At 43.1% G+C, this 20,530-nt stretch overlaps 1 protein-coding gene and 1 pseudogene across 2 annotated transcripts; one reads left to right on the top strand and one right to left on the bottom strand.

The window, feature by feature from the left end:
* Positions 1-2,160: 2,160 nt before the first annotated feature.
* LOC311117141 (solute carrier family 35 member E3-like) lies at positions 2,161-20,427 on the bottom strand (annotated as a pseudogene). Its single transcript has 3 exons — positions 19,712-20,427; positions 18,618-18,728; positions 2,161-3,280 (listed from the first exon to the last, which is right to left on the bottom strand). The product of its transcript is annotated as a solute carrier family 35 member E3-like (transcript).
* LOC311117144 (F-box only protein 5-like) lies at positions 11,296-13,040 on the top strand. The gene is made up of 4 exons (XM_084192128.1): positions 11,296-11,484; positions 11,613-11,700; positions 11,962-12,051; positions 12,353-13,040. The coding sequence occupies exons 1-4, from the start codon at positions 11,381-11,383 to the stop codon at positions 12,602-12,604; spliced, it is 534 nt and encodes a 177-aa protein (XP_084048254.1). The 5' UTR covers positions 11,296-11,380; the 3' UTR covers positions 12,605-13,040.
* Positions 20,428-20,530: the final 103 nt, after the last annotated feature.

Genomic DNA, 20,530 nt, shown 5'->3' with positions numbered 1-20,530 from the left:
TAACCATCTGTGTGCTGTTGTTCCAGGTGTATAACCTCCTAACCATCTGTGTGGTGTTGTTCCAGAGTATATAACCTCCTAACCATCTGTGTGGTGTTGTTCCAGGTGTATAACCTCCTAACCATCTGTGTGGTGTTGTTCCAGGTGTATAACCTCCTAACCATCTGTGTGGTGTTGTTCCAGAGTATATAACCTCCTAACCATCTGTGTGCTGTTGTTCCAGGTGTATAACCTCCTAACCAGCTCAGTGACTGTGACGATCAACGGCAAAGAGAACCATTATAACCCAGGACAGACCTTCATGGTCCCATGTGGTGAGTTAGAACCCAGGACAGGCCATGCCTTCTGACCCCCTCCCTGTGTTGTCCAACAGGCCATGCCTTCTGACCCCCTCCCTGTGTTGTCCAACAGGCCATGCCTTCTGACCCCCTCCCTGTGTTGTCCAACAGGCCATGCCTTCTGACCCCTTCCCTGTGTTGTCCAACAGGCCATGCCTTCTGACCCCCTCCCTGTGTTGTCCAACAGGCCATGCCTTCTGACCCCTTCCCTGTGTTGTCCAACAGGCCATGCCTTCTGACCCCTTCCCTGTGTTGTTCAACAGGCCATGCCTTCTGACCCCTTCCCTGTGTTGTCCAACAGGCCATGCCTTCTGACCCCCTCCCTGTGTTGTCCAACAGGCCATGCCTTCTGACCCCTTCCCTGTGTTGTCCAACAGGCCATGCCTTCTGACCCCTTCCCTGTGTTGTCCAACAGGCCATGCCTTCTGACCCCCTCCCTGTGTTGTCCAACAGGCCATGCCTTCTGACCCCCTCCCTGTGTTGTCCAACAGGCCATGCCTTCTGACCCCCTCCCTGTGTTGTCCAACAGGCCATGCCTTCTGACCCCCTCCCTGTGTTGTCCAACAGGCCATGCCTTCTGACCCCCTCCCTGTGTTGTCCAACAGGCCATGCCTTCTGACCCCCTCCCTGTGTTGTCCAACAGGCCATGCCTTCTGACCCCCTCCCTGTGTTGTCCAACAGGCCATGCCTTCTGACCCCCTCCCTGTGTTGTCCAACAGGCCATGCCTTCTGACCCCCTCCCTGTGTTGTCCAACAGGCCATGCCTTCTGACCCACTCCCTGTGTTGTCCAACAGGCCATGCCTTCTGACCCCCTCCCTGTGTTGTCCAACAGGCCATGCCTTCTGACCCCCTCCCTGTGTTGTCCAACAGGCCATGCCTTCTGACCCCCTCCCTGTGTTGTCCAACAGGCCATGCCTTCTGACCCCCTCCCTGTGTTGTCCAACAGGCCATGCCTTCTGACCCCTTCCCTGTGTTGTCCAACAGGCCATGCCTTCTGACCCCTTCCCTGTGTTGTCCAACAGGCCATGCCTTCTGACCCCCTCCCTGTGTTGTCCAACAGGCCATGCCTTCTGACCCCCTCCCTGTGTTGTCCAACAGGCCATGCCTTCTGACCCCCTCCCTGTGTTGTCCAACAGGCCATGCCTTCTGACCCCCTCCCTGTGTTGTCCAACAGGCCATGCCTACAGCCTCCACAACCTGACCCAGGAACCTGCTGCTCTACACTTCACCAGGATGCTGGCAGAGAGCTCAGATTGAGGCCTGGGTACCACAGCCAGGGGTTCAGTACAGGACAGAGAAGTGAAGGAGCCTTACAGAGGACCACCAGGTACCTCAACTTAACAGAGTGAGACCAGCAGAAAATAACCCCATACCTACTGTAAAATATGGTGGTGGATCTTTGATGTTTTGGGGCTATTTTGCTTCCACTGGTCCTGGAGCCCTTGTTAAGATCAATGGCATCATTAACTTTACCCAGTACCAGGACATTTTAGCCAAAAACTTGGTTGCCTCTGAATCTTGGCTGCAAGTGGATCATCCAGCAATACAATTACCCCAAGCACACATCAGAATCCACAAAGAAATTGTTAATTGACCGTAAAATCAACATTTTGCATTGGCCATCTCAGTCTCCAGACTTCAACCCCATTGAAAACCTGTGGTTTGATTTGAAGAGGGCAGTCCATAAGCGCAGACAGGATATCAAAGATCTGGAAAGATTCTGTATGGAGGAATGGTCTAAGATCCCTCCCAACGTGGTACCAAATCTCATAAAACATTTATGAAAAAGGATCAGTGCCGTTATCATCTCAAGGTATTGAAAACAGGGGTGCCAATAATTTTGACCCATATCTTTATGAGAAAAATATTTATTACTTGTTAAACAACATCTCCTTCTCTGAGCAATTCTATTAGTATTTTTTGTTGTTGTTGTTGCTCACTGTATATATTTTGTTTGTTTGTTTGGCCGATTGAATGCGTTCCTCTTAATAATAGTAACTACTTTTTCTCTTAGATTGGCAATATAGCAATATAGGGGTGGTGGACTAAACTATCTTTAGGATGGGATAATTGAGAAGTTTTACTTTGTGGGACAATTATACTTCTAGCAGTCTTACAGCATATTTGTAACTATCTCTCTATCTCTCTATTCTCTCCCTTTCTCCCTCCATGTCTCACCACTCAGTCTCTCACGCCAGTTAAAAGATGGCTGGTGGCTATGGGAAGTTAATTTCAGATTGTTATATATATTAATTAATTTCAGTTGGCTCTCTCCAGCTCACTATCCCTCCTTGGAGGACAGGGGGTTCACTGAGTCACTTTTATTTGGGGGGGGCTGCAGACTCCCTGGGCTGAGGAGGTGAGTGTGTCTGAAGGAATGGCTGATAACTGAAGGGAGGGAGAAGTCTTTTGTCACAATCGTTTTCTTTTCTTTTTTTTCCATTTGAGCCATGTCTCAGAGATGGGCCGAGTGCCCCTGAAAGTTTAAACAAAATGCCTCCCCTGAGAGTCCAACGCAGAAAGCCCTTTAGGGGGGTGTCACACAAACACACACACACACTTACCTTACCCTTAAGTGGTTAAGAACATTGTGCCAGTAACCGAAAGGTCGCTGGTTCGACTCCCCCGGCCGGGCAAAGTGGAAAGATCAGCCGTTCTGCTCTTGAGCAAGGCAGCGACAGGGCGCCGATGATGTGGATGTCGATTAAGGCAGCCCCCTGCACCTCTCTGATTCAGAGGAGTTGGGTTAAATGCTTAAGACACATTGCTGTTGAATGCATTCAGTTGTGCAAATGGCTAGGTATCCCCTTTCCCTTACGTATTCTTATCTTTGATGATTTTCTATTGTTGTTGCATGGTGTATACCATGTGTATCCTGTATGTATGGCTAATAAAACTTGAAACTTACCTGACCTGCCAGTGTGCTCAGGGAATGGCGTCTCTGGATTTAAGGGAAACAAGCTGTGATTATCTTGTAACTCCTCCCTGGTTAGGAGTGACACTGTCTGAGGTGAAATATAGTTTAATAAGACCGTTTATAAACTCATGAGCTTATAGTTTGGGACACTTGTGTACTGACAGTTGACAGTGATACTGTTTATTTCAGTGACAACATGTTGCAGCTCTCTCTTGTGAAGGGAGCAGTGAGTCTGTGTGAGTGGAGATGGACAGGGCTGCTGCAGCATTGCCGCGTTGTGGATATTTAACACGTTAGCTTTGGCAGAGTTGTGTGGTGTGAAAACACACTGATTTCCTAAGTGCCAATCATATCAGCCTCGCCGTGAGAGAGGAAGCAGAGAGCAAACATCTGTGTGTGCTTGTGTGTGTGTGTGTGTGTGTGTGTGTGTGTGTGTGTGTGTGTGTGCCACTGGTAGCAGACTGGCCCGTGTCTGTCTGACTTTCTGTCTGTGTGTGTGAGGGTGACCCTCCTTCCCTCCCTGGGTTGAAGAGGCCCTGGCTTCTCCTACATGTCACTATCACCCTGAGTTACGACACCAGGGTCTCTACCTCTCTCTCCCCTGCCTCCCTCCTTCTCTCCCTTCATCCATCCCTCCTTCTCTCCAGCCGGGAGTCACCCATCCGAAACGATGTTAAAACAGGGTCATCACCCGCGTGCACTTAAAGGGTGTCAGTTTAACCTGCTCTGAAATACTTACGGCTATTATTATATCTTATAAATCATTAAGAAAGTTTAATTATACGAACATTTCATGGAGGAAATGTGCAAGATGACACATGGGAAGGATAATTTAATGGGCCAGCAAGTCCCAGCAATTAATATTGAGGTTAGGTTTCTTTTTTACTGCACTGCCGTAGGGGTGGGGAGACAGAGTTAGAGAGAGAGAGAAAGAGAGAGAGACAGTGAGGCCTCGTCAATATCCACAGCATGTAAAAATAACTTCTCATTTCACTCTTTAGACCAGGAGGCTATTCTTACTGTTTATGACATGAGGTTTATGATATGGAAATGTGAATGCATCACGTCTCCATATCATAAAACTCATGTCATAAACAGTGTCAACGTTTATGATCACTATGTTTGATGTACAGTTACAAGATGACATGGCGTCATTCCCTGGGTTGTTCTGAACAGAATGAGCCTATGTTTGTTTATTGGGAAGAAAATTTGCAGCAGAACACATAACTGAATGAGCTCAGGACTCCTTTCTATGCCCACCAACATTATGATCTGTTTCTCTGAATTGCCTTGTGAAAGCCTAACACTGTAAGATCGTATTTTATAACGTAGCTAGTCGTGTTGGAAATACAACAAGCTTTCAAATGATGCCCACCTGACCCAGATTGCGATATATAATGGTCCGTTTTGGGATTGAGTAAATAACAACTAATTGTGTGGTGGCGGGGATGCAAGGTTGTGCTCTAAACAAAACATTTACAAGTGTACTTGCTTTAGTTCCTCAACAGCACATCTAGGAGAGCTAAAAAAAAACACCTTATAGTTGAAGACTCTTCTTTGAGTCATAAAAGTGCATTGAAATTACTTAGGAACTGTGTAGCCACTTGGAGACACCAGTTAGTCCTCTCATTCAAGCCCTTGTCATTTTTTTGTCTTATGTTGCACCTACCCCACATTTTCCAGGAATATTCTTATCATGTTTCTGAATGTATCCAGAGTATTTTCAGATTTCGTTATCAACAAATGCTGCGAAAAGTACCGTAAATGTAAAATGCACACAAAATCAAGTGTAATGTTTGGATTCAGTCTTGTGTCAGGTGAACTGTTGTGTCCTCAACTTTGGTCTAATAATTTCCCCGTTATCTCCAAACTGTTCCCTTTCAATTGCTACCAGGTTTATGCATATGTTTCATATTTCTTCTGTAAGAAACATTTCAATTTAGCCCTATCCATATAGGCCAATTCCCATGAGTGTAGAGGGTTAATTGATGTTCCTAAACACATATATAAATCGAAGAGTTAAGTTGCTAATGTTCTATATTACTAAGAAACTCTATAAAAAAAGCTCTATAAAATGGGAACGTAATTGAGTTTATTACATTGCTAGGTGTTTTTTCGAGCGTGGTTATTCTACAATAATAGATTCAGTTAATGACAGTGGAACATCTGCTAATTCATACAAAAGTTAACAGTTATTATCATACCTGTGCAGATGTTAATAGGAAATGAATTGAATGCAGGCTGGTATATAAGGAGACATGAAAATACCTAGAAATGTCCTGTTCTGCCGTTGTTGTTGTTGTTGTTTGGGATGTAAGTGATACATGAAATGTCTCTTTAATCAGACGTCTGTCAATCCAACAGGAATTACTCTGGGTTTCAAGTAGGTCTGGAGTTTGGGGAACCCCGGTTAGCTAGCTAATGTCATTAGCAAAGGTTAAACAGTAGACAAAGGTGGGAAACAAGGAGTCATTTTTAAAGTTAACGTTACAGGTATGAAATATTTTGTTACTTTACCTCAATTAAGCTTGCTATTATAGCTAGATATTGTGTTAGGCTATGATGTGTCGCATTTCATTTGATGCAGGCTGGCTAGTTTGTTGCAATGTTAGCTAACGTTAGTTAATGTCAACCAATTTGACTAGCTAACTAGCCATAACTGTCTGGCTTAGCTAACTAGCAATGGAGTTGAATATTCATTTAACGTTAGGTAACTAGTTAAACTGCTTAGTAGCTATACGTTTTCCAATAACGTTAATGTCAATATTACATATTGTCGTTTTAAGCGCAAAACGTACGCGCGTAAAATTAGAGGTTAGCTAGCGTTGGCTATCCTATGAATATAATATCCACAGAGTTAACATTACTATTATCTTTAATATAGTTAAGGTTAACGTTACTGGACTGATCTGATGCTGCCTACGATTAATGTTAACAATTATCGTTTAGTAGTGTCAAAGTCGCGTCAATTCAAATCTGGTATTAGGAACAAAAGAGGTCAACACGACTTCTAAGATATACTAGTTATTTTAATTAATGCAAAAACCTTCAATGGTAAACAGTGGAGGCTCCTAAAAAAATTCTCAGGGGGGGCAATTTTTCTGATGATTTAGGTGACCTACACACATTTAAAAAAAGATACAGTGGGGGAAAAAAGTATTTAGTCAGCCACCAATTGTGCAAGTTCTCCCACTTAAAAAGATGAGAGAGGCCTGTAATTTTCATCATAGGTACACGTCAACTATGACAGACAAATTGAGAAAAAAATATCCTGAAAATCACATTGTAGGATTTTTTATGAATTTATTTGCAAATTATGGTGGAAAATAAGTGTTTGGTCACCTACAAACAAGCAAGATTTCTGGCTCTCACAGACCTGTAACTTCTTCTTTAAGAGGCTCCGCTGTCCTCCACTCGTTACCTGTATTAATGGCACCTGTTTGAACTTGTTATCAGTATAAAAGACACCTGTCCACAACCTCAAACAGTCACACTCCAAACTCCACTATGGCCAAGACCAAAGAGCTGTCAAAGGACACCAGAAACAAAATTGTAGACCTGCACCAGGCTGGGAAGACTGAATCTGCAATAGGTAAGCAGCTTGGTTTGAAGAAATCAACTGTGGGAGCAATTATTAGGAAATGGAAGACATACAAGACCACTGATAATCTCCCTCGATCTGGGGCTCCACGCAAGATCTCACCGCGTGGGGTCAAAATGATCACAAGAACGGTGAGCAAAAATCCCAGAACCACACGGGGGGACCTAGTGAATGACCTGCAGAGAGCTGTAACAAAGCCTACCATCAGTAACACACTACGCCGCCAGGGACTCAAATCCTGCAGTGCCAGACGTGTCCCCCTGCTTAAGCCAGTACATGTCCAGGCCCGTCTGAAGTTTGCTAGAGTGCATTTGGATGATCCAGAAGAGGATTGGGAGAATGTCATATGGTCAGATGAAACCAAAATAAAAAAATTTGGTAAAAACTCAACTCGTCGTGTTTGGAGGACAAAGAATGCTGAGTTGCATCCAAAGAACACCATACCTACTGTGAAGCATGGGGGCGGAAACATCATGCTTTGGGGCTGTTTTTCTGCAAAGGGACGAGGACGACTGATCCGTGTAAAGGAAAGAATGAATGGGGCCATGTATCGTGAGATTTTGAGTGAAAACCTTCCATCAGCAAGGGCATTGAATATGAAACGTGGCTGGGTCTTTCAGCATGACAATGATCCCAAACACACCGCCCGGGCAACGAAGGAGTGGCTTCGTAAGAAGCATTTCAAGGTCCTGGAGTGGCCTAGCCAGTCTCCAGATCTCAACCCCATAGAAAATCTTTGGAGGGAGTTGAAAGTCTGTGTTGCCCAGCGACAGCCCCAAAACATCACTGCTCTAGAGGAGATCTGCATGGAGGAATGGGCCAAAATACCAGCAACAGTGTGTGAAAACCTTGTGAAGACTTACAGAAAACGTTTGACCTGTGTCATTGCCAACAAAGGGTATATAACAAAGTATTAAGAAACTTTTGTTATTGACCAAATACTTATTTTCCACCACAATTTGCAAATAAATTCATTACAAATGCTACAATGTGATTTTCTGGAATTTTTTTCTCATTTTGTCTGTCATAGTTGACGTGTACCTATGATGAAAATTACAGGCCTCATCTTTTTAAGTGGGAGAACTTGCACAATTGGTGGCTGACTAAATACTTTTTTTCCCCACTGTATGTCCAGCAACAACATGAAGACAGGGGCAGCATATAAGTCAATGCCAGAAGCATTTATTGACTGATCTCAAAAGTGTTGGCTTACAAAAGCAAAATAAGTTATCACAGTAAAAACAATCAAGGGTGTTCTTTCACATTCCTCAACACTGCATAAACAATATGCATTTCCATAAACAAATGAAATATCAGCTGAAAATACAGCATCTTGGTATTTGTTCAGATTGCAGGATCAACAAGAGCTTTTACCACATTTTTTGCCTCATGGTTGAATTGGAAATATGTGCACCTGAGCATAATTCACAACAAGCAAGCAGGAGCTTTTGATAGAGGCTACTGAAAACATTGATGCAAGTTATTGGTAATAAGAAATTTTTATAGACTTCCATATTCTGCCCTCTTGTATAGATTTGTGAAAATGAACAGTGATAGACATTTTGCCTGAAAACAGAATTTGAAAATAATTTATAGAAAAGGTAAACACAGCTATCTGTATGGCTTTGTAAAAATGAACAACTATATTCTGGCCAATTGTATAGATTTGTAAATATGAACAACCATATTCTGGCCAATTGTATAGATTTGTAAAATGAACATGAACAGATTATTATTTTTTTTTAAACTTTTTTTAAAATTAAAAATAACTATTTTAAACAACATCAACTGTGAACTGATTTGGGCGTGTGTGTGTTAAAGAGACAGACAGGGAGGGACAAAGAGAGAGAGAGGCTACATTACTTGTACTGAAACTGTTCTCTTCTCTCTTTCAATGCAGCAAAGCGGTCAATGACTTTCTCATTGAAATCAGGCATGCTGAGGACTAGTTCCCTCTCCATGGAAAGCATGGCCAGTGCATTCAGACGTTCCTGGCCCATTGAATTTCGCAGGAATGTCTTAACTCGTGTCAAAGTTGAGAAACATCTCTCAGCTTCAGCTGTTGTCATGGGAGTTATGAGGATGTTCAACAGAGTCACAGTCTCAGAGAACGTCTCCTGGAGGTTGTAGCTCATGAGAACCTGGTACAGTGGCAGTGCACTGTACCAGAGACTGAACCTGGTACAGTGGCAGTGCACACTCATGAGAACCTGGTACAGTGCCAGTGCACCACGGTTTGACTTTCTCGTCGTCGGCAAAAAGACCGTTCAGTCTCTCCAAAAGCACACTGGCGATTGAGACTGAGGTTGATTCCGAGATGGGAAGGAACTCAAAAAAGCGCTCCTGCACTTTGTGGTTGCTATCTATGTACCTCAGCACAAGCACCAGCTGTGTCTGTGTAGAAACGTCCGTGGTCTCGTCAGCTTGGATAGCTACGAAGTTCGCCGACTTCACCTCCTCCACAATATGTTCCCTCATGACCGCTAGCATACACTCCAGTAGCTCTGAACGCTAGCCATCTTTTGATAGTAGTACGTGAATTGATTGACGCTGCTACCCGCTCTTTTCTTAGTTACGTTCATGGTTATGTTACGTATGACGAAAGCGCGTAAGTGCAAGCCCTCAGAAACCCATAGAGATTGTATTGAAAGCTCTGATATTTGAAAAAAAAAAAAGATTTTACATGAGAGGCTATGACAGACTTCTGGGGCGATTTTCAACCTGACTGAAATCGCCCCAAAAGGGGCGGGGCCATTTGAAGCACGACTTTAGCCTGATTGGACATTTAGTGGCAGATCAGACGTCTAGATTAGAACACTGATAACTACTGTTGCTGTGATATAATTGATTCGAAAAAAAATCCCTTTTCCCGTTTGGCAGTGCGTCGCCCATATCGCCCTAATGAACACACCGCCCCTGATGGTAAATATGATGTTTCGTATATACGGGCTCTCTGAGATGTCTCGCAGGACACCCCAGACAACTAAAAACATTGTTCCAGATTCAATACTCAAATACTCTGACAGAGAAAGTTTCCCACTTCTCTGCTGGCCAATTAGAGTAAAGACTTGAGCGTGGTTTAAACTTTCTCAGCCAATCCGTTGGTTCAGGGGTTGGTCTCATCTCCTCGGCGCCATTTGTTGCACACTTCAGCCAGGCACAAGATTATCATAACAACCTATCATAGTGAGAAGAGCCAGCTCCCTTAGACATCATTCCTATGTCCAAGGAAGGTTCACAGATCACAAAGAACCAGTATAGTCTAGCATTTGAAGACACAATCCTTATCTTATTTTACCCCCTAAAACAGCTCTTCACATCAATCACAGCCTTGCCAGGTGTCACAGCCTACATTAGGCCAGTCAAGAATGCATTCTTTCTAAGTTAGTCATCCCATCAATTTAGGAGAATAATAAATCCCCAATAGTAGTTAACTATAATATTTTACTCTAAATTAGTTGGCTAGCCGGTTAGCTAACCTGGCTAGCTAGTTAGCTATGCTGCAAGCTAAATTGGGGGGAACTAGGGTAGGGCGCCCTTTGATTTGGAGGGATTGCAGCTCTAAATTGTCCTAACTTTTTCATCAACCAAAACAATATCTAGCTAATGTTACATTTTAGAGAATGTAACTAACTCTAGTATGAGTGTGCAATCCACGGTGGTTTGATACAACGTGTTATGTAGCTACTGTAGCTAGCCAGTTTGTCGCGTTTTGATTGAGATGAAACTGGCTAATGCACCGTTTTATTTTCTCTTCCTCAGGGCTACAATTTGGGACCACAATCAGTCATTTAAAAATGAAGTGTCCGTCCAACTACGAGGAACCCCGGTTTCCATGCAACATGGAGAAACATGTCACATACGGCGGCAGGTAGCTTAGTGGTTAAGAGCGTTGTGCCAGTAACCGAAAGGTCGCTGGTTCTAATCCCTGAGCCGACTAGGTGACAAATCTGCCGATGTGCCCTTGAGCAAGGCACTTAACCCTAATTGCTCCTGTAAGTCGCTCTGGATAAGAGCGTCTGCTAAATGAAAAAAAAAAAAAATAAACATACAAGGAGTCGGGCCTGAAAACCTCCCCACTAAAGGAATGCGTCCAAGTAGTAGTCAAACCACAGCTCTCACCATGTGTCACCACCGCTGCCAACTTTTGCCTCAAGGATGATGTGAAAGGTGTTCACAATAAGGAGAACAACCAACATGATGGGGTACTTGACGAGGTAAACCTAGGCTGTGAAGCATTCGAGGACAGCGGTTTCCTCTCTTTACAGAACAGCCAGATAGAGGACGTTGATAACATAAAGGAACTAGAACAGTCTCCAGGACAGGATATATTCTCCCCATGTACTCCAGTTGCTGATTATCACAAGGCTAAGCATACTGCCTCAAAACTCCCCATACTGAAGTTTCAACACGCTGTATGCCAAGATCTCGCCAACAGTTTCAAGAGGACCCATAGCTATGACTGGTCTGTCATTAGCCGGCTAGCAGAGGACTCCGGCCTTGAAAGGGTTTTGGGTGGGAACATGGGCCTTGAATGTATGGCTGTTTTAAAAGCACTGCTGGAGAGGGACATGAAGCACATCCTCACCAGGATCCTGCATCTGCTAGGAGATGTCGACTTGATAAGGTAAATGACAAATGTAATAAGGTAAACATGTGACCTTTACTGGTCCTATGACAATTGTACAGGTTTTTCAACATGGAAATGTTTTTATACTCTTATCATGTATTCATTCATGGTGGTTTTCTTCACAGCTGTAGAAAAGTGAGCAAGACCTGGAGAAAAATCTACCAAGACAAGTCTGCACTCCGTAGATGCGACCAGGCTAAACAGAGACTCAGGGTAAGCGCTAACATTTAACTGGGGTTCCTTTAGTCATTGTATACCCTTTATCAGGTGTCAATGGTTTTGAACCACATTGATGGTTTGTTTTTTTTAGCTTGCAGAGGCTCCAAACTTTGCTAATCCCTTATGCTGATATGTTCTTAATCTGGATTCATTTACAGGGGCTCCTTCAAGTACTTCAATCTTAATTACCTAACCATAGGGTAATCCACTGCATGAATATTGTTTGGTAAATGGCAATGTCCGTTTTTGTTGTAGGACCCAAGAACTTCTGTAGGACCGGAGAATGTCGGCTCTTTGACACGAGACGCCGCCCTGTCCCGGGTTGTAATGACCTGTATGCAGAGGGTAGCTTCAACCCCTTATCCATAAGTCTAGCTATAGGATGCTCTCCCAGAGAGAAGGCACACCGTCGCTGTACTGCTCCCAGCAATCTCGCTTCAGAGAATACCAAGCGGTGACGGTTGCGCTATTCACTTTGCATGTAAAGGTTCAGAGGACATGATGGTGCTCAGTGTGTGTACTTATTGAGAGTTGGTGTCACCCTTCAATCAGTTCTAAGAAAGTAATTGACATGTTCATGTTACAAGTGATACAATGAGTGAGTTATGCTCCGTAGCCTTATACATTCTTTGCTTGTGTTCTCTAGGCTGCCAGTTTGCTGAAGCAGCACGAGTCGCTGAAGCCCTGTAAGCGCTGCGGCTCTCCTGCCAAGCACAACGCAGATGCCATGAGGGCCACCTGTACCCGCCTCAGCTGTGCCTTTGACTTCTGCACCCTGTGCCAGGGCCCTTTTCATGGCTCCTCAGCCTGCCACACAGGGCTGGCCCGGGGGCCTAGCAGCTCCAGAGCCATCCTCATCGGCAGCGCTCGCAGCAAGAGGAACGTCAGGCGCCTGTGAGATCAACGCCGCCCTGGATGAAGACTCAATAACGCACCTTTTTTAAAAACCAACTAAATTTTAACTATTATTTAGTAGTTTTATTCATGGACCTTTTAGCCCACTGCCTCCTCTCCACATACCAAAGGGATCTCGGCTATTGGAATACCCTGTATTAGAACACATTGTATTCTGTGACAATCCCGTGATGCCAGGTGTTCGGCATTTGTCGTCAGAAAGCGACAATCTTACTGGAAGCCAAAAACAGAATGTTTACCTGAATTGTACATTCATTTTATATTTCTTAATGGAATATCCGTCCGTAAATATATTTGTCTGTTAAATGTGAAATGTAAATATTTATATTGTTGAAATAAATTTATCTTTTGCGATTTTCTAAATTGTTTTGTTTTTCTCCCAATTTATTTTTCTAAGCTACATACCGCCAGAAAACGCGCATGCATGCACAAACTTATTTTCTGAATTTAATCAAGCCGAGCATGTCACAATGCCACTTGCTTCAAAAGAGCTGACAACTGGTGAAACTAAGCCATTCATCCATTGGTGCCATACTGCAATGTATTTTCCAATGTAATTGGTAGTCCAGTCTTGTGGCTTTAACAAAGGTCTGCGGCCTCAACATGTCACCTTTTTTATAAAGGAGTAATGAAGCCATTGATGCCAATGAATTCATGAAAATGCATTACTTTTTAATTACAAATGAATTTCCACCAAGCTGCAAATGATTAACCTCAACTATGGCTCTCTCCTCTTGCTCCTCTCCCACATACTGCACAGAATTTCATATGCTTCTCTGAAATCCTCCGATTACTCACTATCTGGAAAGATGCATTGTTAACCTTAAGGAGTTGAAGACTAGGCATAGCTGAAAACGGACATTCTTTACACATTGACACCAGTGATTCATACTCCCTTCATGGTCAATGATTTCAGGCAATTAAGATATCATCAGTACATTGCTCAGGATAGCCGCTCAGTGGATTACTCTACTGAGGGTTTGATAATGTGCTATATCCGACTGACAACAGACCCATTATTCTAACAGTTTAGAATGAGGTGCAATTTGTTTTATGGTTCCTCTGTATGCCCATCGGAGTGGAGCCAAATCACACCTGTCTAAAAGCAACTCATGAGGTCCATGATAAGTTGACGACCCTCATTTTTTATGCAGACTAAAGGCTACATCATGTCAAACAAATTACTGGTATTCTCCAATAAAATCAAATTGGATGTGTAGGCTTATCTGTAAAGTTCATGTGTTTTTCACATATTGGGGGCATTTCATAATTGAGAAATGTAACAGCGATACTATACTGTACGTTCAATTAAAAAGTCTCTGGGTAATACAAACACAATTTCTCCCCAGTCTGACTAAAATTGATTTCATAGGCCTTATCTGCTGCCTGAAATAATCAGTGGTGCTTGCTCAAAGTCTATATGGTAAAGCAACGGGCCAACTTATTTCACAATTGTATCATCTTTCAATAGTGAAACATAATGCTCTCTGTGCATTAAAAGCATTTTGCTGTCACTCAAAAGAGATGCCTTTGTTTTTCTCCTGCAGACCCAATACATCAGTGGTTTTTCCAATTAGCCTTCCTCTCAGTGCACGTCCTCCCAGTCCATCGGTGTCTGGCCACAGTTGTGTCAGCTCCCTCTGTGCACCTCTATCCTGGGGTTGCTCTCTATTGCTGCCTGCTACACAAAATGTCAATGTGCAGTTGACCGTTCCGGCATGTGTCCTGCCAGCCGTGGTGACAAGTAGCCATTTTTGTGACTTCCCCCTCCTGCTCTGGGCAACGCCCTCGGGGGTGGAACTACACTGAACAAAAATATCAACGCAACATGTAAAGTGTTGGTCCCATGTTTAATGAGCTGAAATAAAAGACCCCGGAAATGTTCAATATGCACAAAAAGCTTATCTCAAAATGTGTGCACAAATTTGTTTACGTCCCTCTTAATGAGCATTTCTCTTTTGCCAAGATAATCCATCCACCTGACAGGTTTGGCATATCAAGAAGTAGATTAAACAGCATGATCATTACACAGGTGCACCTTGTGCTGGGAACAATAAAAGGCCACTCTAAAATGTGCAGTTTTCAACTGTACCGGACAGATGGCAGACAGCGTGTATTGCGCCTGTGTGGGCAGACGGTTTGCTGATGTCAACGTTTGTGAACAGAGTGCCCTGTGGTGGGGTTATGGTATGGGCAGGTATAAGCTACGGACAACGAACACAATTGCATTTTATCAATGGAAATTTGAATGCACAGAGATACCGTGACGAGATCCTGAGGCCCATTGTTGTGCCATTCATCTGCCGCAAAACCCTCATGTTTTAGCATGATAATGCACATCCCCATGTAGCAAGGATCTGTCCACAATTCCAAGAAGCTGAAAATGTCCCAGTTCTTCCATGGCCTGCATACTCACCATACATGTCACCCATCGAGCATGTTTGGGATGCTCTGGATTGACGTGTACGACAGCGTGTTCCAGTTCCTGCCAATATCCAGCAACTTCACACAGCCATTGAGAAGGAGTGGGACAACATTCCACAGGCCACAATCAACAGCCTGATCAACTCTATGCGAAGGAGATGTCGCGCTGCATGAGGCAAATGGTGGTCACACCAGATACTGACTTGTTTTCTGATCCACACCCCTACCTTTAAAAAAAAAGGTATCTGTGACTAACAGATGCATATCTGTATTGCCAGTCATGTGAAATCCATAGATTAGGGCCTAATTAATTTATTTCAATTGACTGATTTCCTTATATGAACTGTAACTCAGTAAAATCGTTGAAATTGTTGAATGTTGCGTTTATATTTTTGTTCAGTGTAACTAGCACTTTTCCTCCCCCTCTCAACCGCCCCCTGTTTATATCTTCCAATAATAGATTGTAGTGTAAAGGAGAAAAATATTATTCATATATGTAGAGTATACAAAGAAGAAGATGCGATGCCCTAGGCTACCACTGAGTCAAACAATCAACATGTTGGCCGCTCAAATGACTGATAACTGTTGATTGGGATTTTCTGTCCAATTGGATTATGGTCACTATTTCTCACCTTCACAGAAGCGTTCTTATTCTAGATAGGTTCTTAAAGTAAGGCCATACACATTTACTTAAATGTTGAACGGATTCCCCTCTTCAATTTAATCAAAAATAAAATTAATATCTGAAAAAGTGATCCTGAGGCCCATTGTACTGAAAAAGTGCACGATTAGAGGATGCTTCCAGTAAAGAGATACACAACTTCCTCTTGGATTATGGCTGAATTATGCCTCTTTTAGCATCCCCAAGAGGCTATCATCTCTTAAAGTTGGTTGCCAGGTGTTGAACTAAGGTCACTATAGTATTTTAACAAGAAGGTCCACTTCTTGATTTGTATTTGCTTGCCACACAATCTGTTAAACATTTATTTACATTTGTATGGCCTAAATACTGAAAAAATGAACTAGGAATCTGTCTCATTCCATTATTTGTTGTGAACAGTTATTTGACTTATTAGTCCAAAAATAGTTCTGACATTAAATGTGACATTTTGAGTATGACCCACTTCTGATGTATTCCTGATCGGTCCTTATACTAAAGTCAGTTGTAGAGATTTAGATTTAGTGAATAGAGTATCGCCCATCCTAAATTTGAACATTTTCCAAAATCACATCTTTAATTTTCTCAGTGCATCTTGTGACCTCAGGGTATAAAAAAGGGTTGGAATTCTGTGAAACCAGCCAAACATGGACAGGAATGACTGTGAGTTGAAAGGAGACAGCCTTTGACTGTGAGTATGTATCAGATGGCCTTTGTGCTCTAACCAGATGATACATCTTTTAGCTGCCCTTTCCAGGACAGATTATCACATTGGTCATTTATTTCTCTGATTTATTGAACTCCAGCAACACTGGGACACTTCTCCAAATGAAACCTCACAATTGAAGTCATTAGACTTTCACACAATCAGGTGTTTACCTACCCTGTTTAGGTCAACAGTGGTCGTGTATGAGTCATACGAGGCATACTACAGTAACTTACTTTAATTGATCTGATTCGGACAATTTTCAGATATTCTCTTTTTTTCCCATGCCAAATCAGGCAAGTTCCATGATTGTGTTTGCCAACATCTGCAGCGAGTGTCTTCTGTACCTGATAACAGCAATACCTTCCCTGTGTCCACAAAGATGCAGAGGTCGATATGATGTATGTGTCGTGACCATCTTTGTATCTGTGCCATTATAGCGGCTTTGACAGCATGGCAAGTGCCATTGAGGCTATCTCCATTTTGAAGTAGGACATTTTCTTCTTCACGATTGGCTGATCCCTCCTAATGACCCGGTTGGACGTGACTCCAACAGGGTCACCAGGAAGGATCAGCCAATGAAGCTGGAAGTCCCACCCAGTTGACTACATTAAAATGATGGAAGCCCTCAATGGCGCTGCACATGCTAAGAAGGCCTTTTGGCCACTAGATGTCTCTATCATTCATTATGACCATGACCTTCAAGTCTGCCATGGCCTTTTAGAGCAGTTTGACACTGAAACCCAGCGGCCAGAGACAACAGCTTATACAATGAGCCTGAAGGACAGTTTCATGAGTCCCAGAGGAATTCTGAACATATGCCTCTGTAGGGTGGCTGAAGGAGCATTGTGATCTACAGATCTTCTACTCTACTAGAACATTGGTAATGCTGGCTCTTTGATTGGGTCATTTTCCCATCAAAGAGCCATTTCGCTAGCCTGACTACCCACCCACCATGGCTCTGGCCCAACGCCACGCCCACTTGCGTTTCTTCTCTACCACGAGTCTGGATTTGTTTTCCTCTCCGACGTCTTCTAGCGATCACATTCTGACCATTCTGATTGGTCCAAGAAACCGACAGGTTGGGCCAACATGATTCATAAATCACGTCACTGGCTTGTATACTCTGATTGGTTAGAGACGATCCAATTGCTCATGACTTTGTTTTGTACAATGGCCCACATTTTCTCGTCAGGCAACCATTTCACTACCTTTCGCTCTTCTCTGCTTCTCTCAACCCCATATCTCTCAGTATGAGATGGTGACACACACACACACACACCATTTACATAATATACATAATATATCACAAACAGTGGTTGTTGCACATGCACATGTACAGACACAATCTGCGGGTTGGTGTATGACAAAGCTCTGGACCATGTGACACTGATAAGGAGTGACTGGCTCCTGTCGCCCAGCCATGTCACACAGACAAAGGTAGACCCCATGCTCTCACAGAAACAGGAGTGGGGTGGCCAGGAAGCAGCACTTTTCCCCCCTGAAATCAGCAGCCCCCCCCCCTTACCAAACACTCTGATCCTTTGAGAGTCAGTACTGAATCACCACACACAGACAGTATCATTAGCGTATGAAACTGGTCTACGAAGAGTGGTCCAACACTCAGCTAAGTAATTACCAAGATACACTACATGACCAAAAGCATGTGGATATCTGCTCGTCAAGCATCTCATTCCAAAATCATGGGCATTAACATGGAGTTGGTCCCCCATTTGCTGCTATAACAGCCTCCATTCTTCTGGGAAGGCTTTCCACTAGATGTTGAAACATTGCTGCGGGGATTTGCTTCCATTCAGCCACAAGAGCATTAGTGAGGTCGGGCACTGATGTTAGGCGATTAGGCCTGGCTCGCAGTCGGTGTTCCAATTAATCCCAAAGGTGTTCGATTGGGTTGAGGTCAGGGCTCTGTGCAGGCCAGTCAAGTTCTATCTCGACAAACCATTTCTGTATGGACCTCACTTTGTGCACAGGGGCATTGTCATGCTGAAAGGTGAGGAATCCCCTTTAAGAGGAATAAGTAACGTGTTCTAGTCTATGTCTGCATTCCAACTAGCACCCTATTCCCTTTCTAGTGCACTACTTTTGACCAGGGCTCATAGGGAATAGGGTGCCATTTGGGAGACAGCCATGTTTGTTGAATCCCGGGTTCACCAGGTCCCAAGTGCACTTCAAAGCATCACTACTTACCACCTGATAGAGGGAGGTGACCAACACCCCTAGTGTGGCAAAGATCATCCCCAGGAGGTTGAACTTCACATCATAGTAGGAGTTCAGGATCACACCTAATGTTATGGGCACCTAGTAGTGGGAAAAGACAGACACATCAGGTAAATAGCGTTACTGTAACTGTAATCATAAAAATTCATGAAAAAAGTTTGGGTTAGGCATTAGGGTTAGTGTGTGGTTAGGGTTAAAGGGATACTTGGGGATGTTGGCAATGAGGCCCTTTATCTACTTCCCCGGAGTCAGATGAACTCGTGGATACCATTTGTATGGCTAATGCATGCAGTTTGAAGGAAGTCGCTAACTAGCATTAGCGAAATGACTAGAAGTCTATGGATATCTGCTCGTGAAAGTACCTCTAATGTCCTTCATACTGGACACAGAGATTTTCTGACTTTGCCAGCTAGTGACCACTCTGCAGAGCTGCCTCCAGTATATCGATCATCTCTATTCATTGTAGAGCGTAATCCCTGTACATTTTTTTGGGAATGACATTGGAACTACGGAACATAATTTATTTAGTTGTGATCATATTACCAATTTCTGGGTGGTTATGATTTATTATTTTCAAATTATATTATTATTGCCAATTTCACATAGGTTGTCAAATTTGGTTTATTCCAAGATGGTCAAAAATGTATTTGTATTAACCAAATTCTTCATACACAAATACAGATTTTTGAAGGCTACCCCCTTATTTATTTTTTGAAAGACAGCTTGATATTTTTTTGCAATCATTAAGATTGGTTAAAAACAAACATGACCGGAAACTCACTGCTACCTTTGAAACATACATATGTCTAATTTTATGTATATAAGACCTCTGTGATGTTTGTAAAAGTTTGTTTTCTTAAACCTGTGTGCTTGATTATGTACTTTGCTAAATGTTCATTTTGAATGTATAATTCAACTTCGGTATATGTTTGTACAATTAGAAAAGTATTTAATTTTTAAACAAAAAAAAGTCATCTCAATAAATGCCAATCTGACCATTCTGTATGGAATGCTAGCTACATTGTAGCAGGCAGCAGCATTGGTACATTGTAACCACTACATACCAAAGTCAATTTGATCTTGGTGGAGAATGTCTTCTTGTAACACAGTCTGTATGACAATGATCACAGGAGTTGTCATCGCTTTGGCCAGCTGGTAAGTGCCAATGGTGTTGTTTTGTAAGGACATATTGGTGAAAGCCACAGAAGCTGAGAGCGAGCCAGATAATTTTGGTGGCAAATATGTCCATCTTCTGGCATACCCATAGTCCAAGCCATGTCACCACGAAATGGATCAGCGTTAGTCATGTTTGGGAAGCCATAGTGAACATAGATCCATTTGTTGATGAAAACGATGCATATCGACGACAGCAAATTGGCCAATAATCCAATGATGAGGCGGCTGTTCGAGAAAAGGTGTGAAAGTCGGTTAGCCATGGTCCTCTTGATAACCGTCCTGTAAAATCTACCTATAGGGTTCAGTAGTACTGTATAGTATGAAGCTAGCTTGCTAATGTAAACCAACAAATTCAAGTAAAAATGTCTACCCTCTGCCAGTTGTGCAACGCTTTCATACTTTTCCCATCGCATGTTGATCATATAGGGAAAAAAAAGAGCCTGGCTGCAACTTAACGGGAGTAGTGACGTCAGATGAAGCGACCTTTACTTCCGTTTTTTCTGCGAAGAGAACTAGCCACGTCAGTGCCCTACAGCGCCTCCCCGTGGAGACTTTGGAAAGTTGAAGGCGATAACCTAAACTATTTATTCTAGACATATACAAGGTCTCTCAAACCTTCCTTATACTCTTCTAGATTCAGATACGGATTTGCATCCAGCCTGTGCACGGCCCAAAGACAAACAATATTTCAGTCAAGTCACTTTTAT

Source organism: Coregonus lavaretus, assembly GCF_964263955.1.
Source record: "Coregonus lavaretus genome assembly, contig: HAP1_SCAFFOLD_820, whole genome shotgun sequence".
NCBI lineage: Eukaryota > Metazoa > Chordata > Actinopteri > Salmoniformes > Salmonidae > Coregonus > Coregonus lavaretus.
This window is presented reverse-complemented; position numbering and strand designations above follow the sequence as displayed.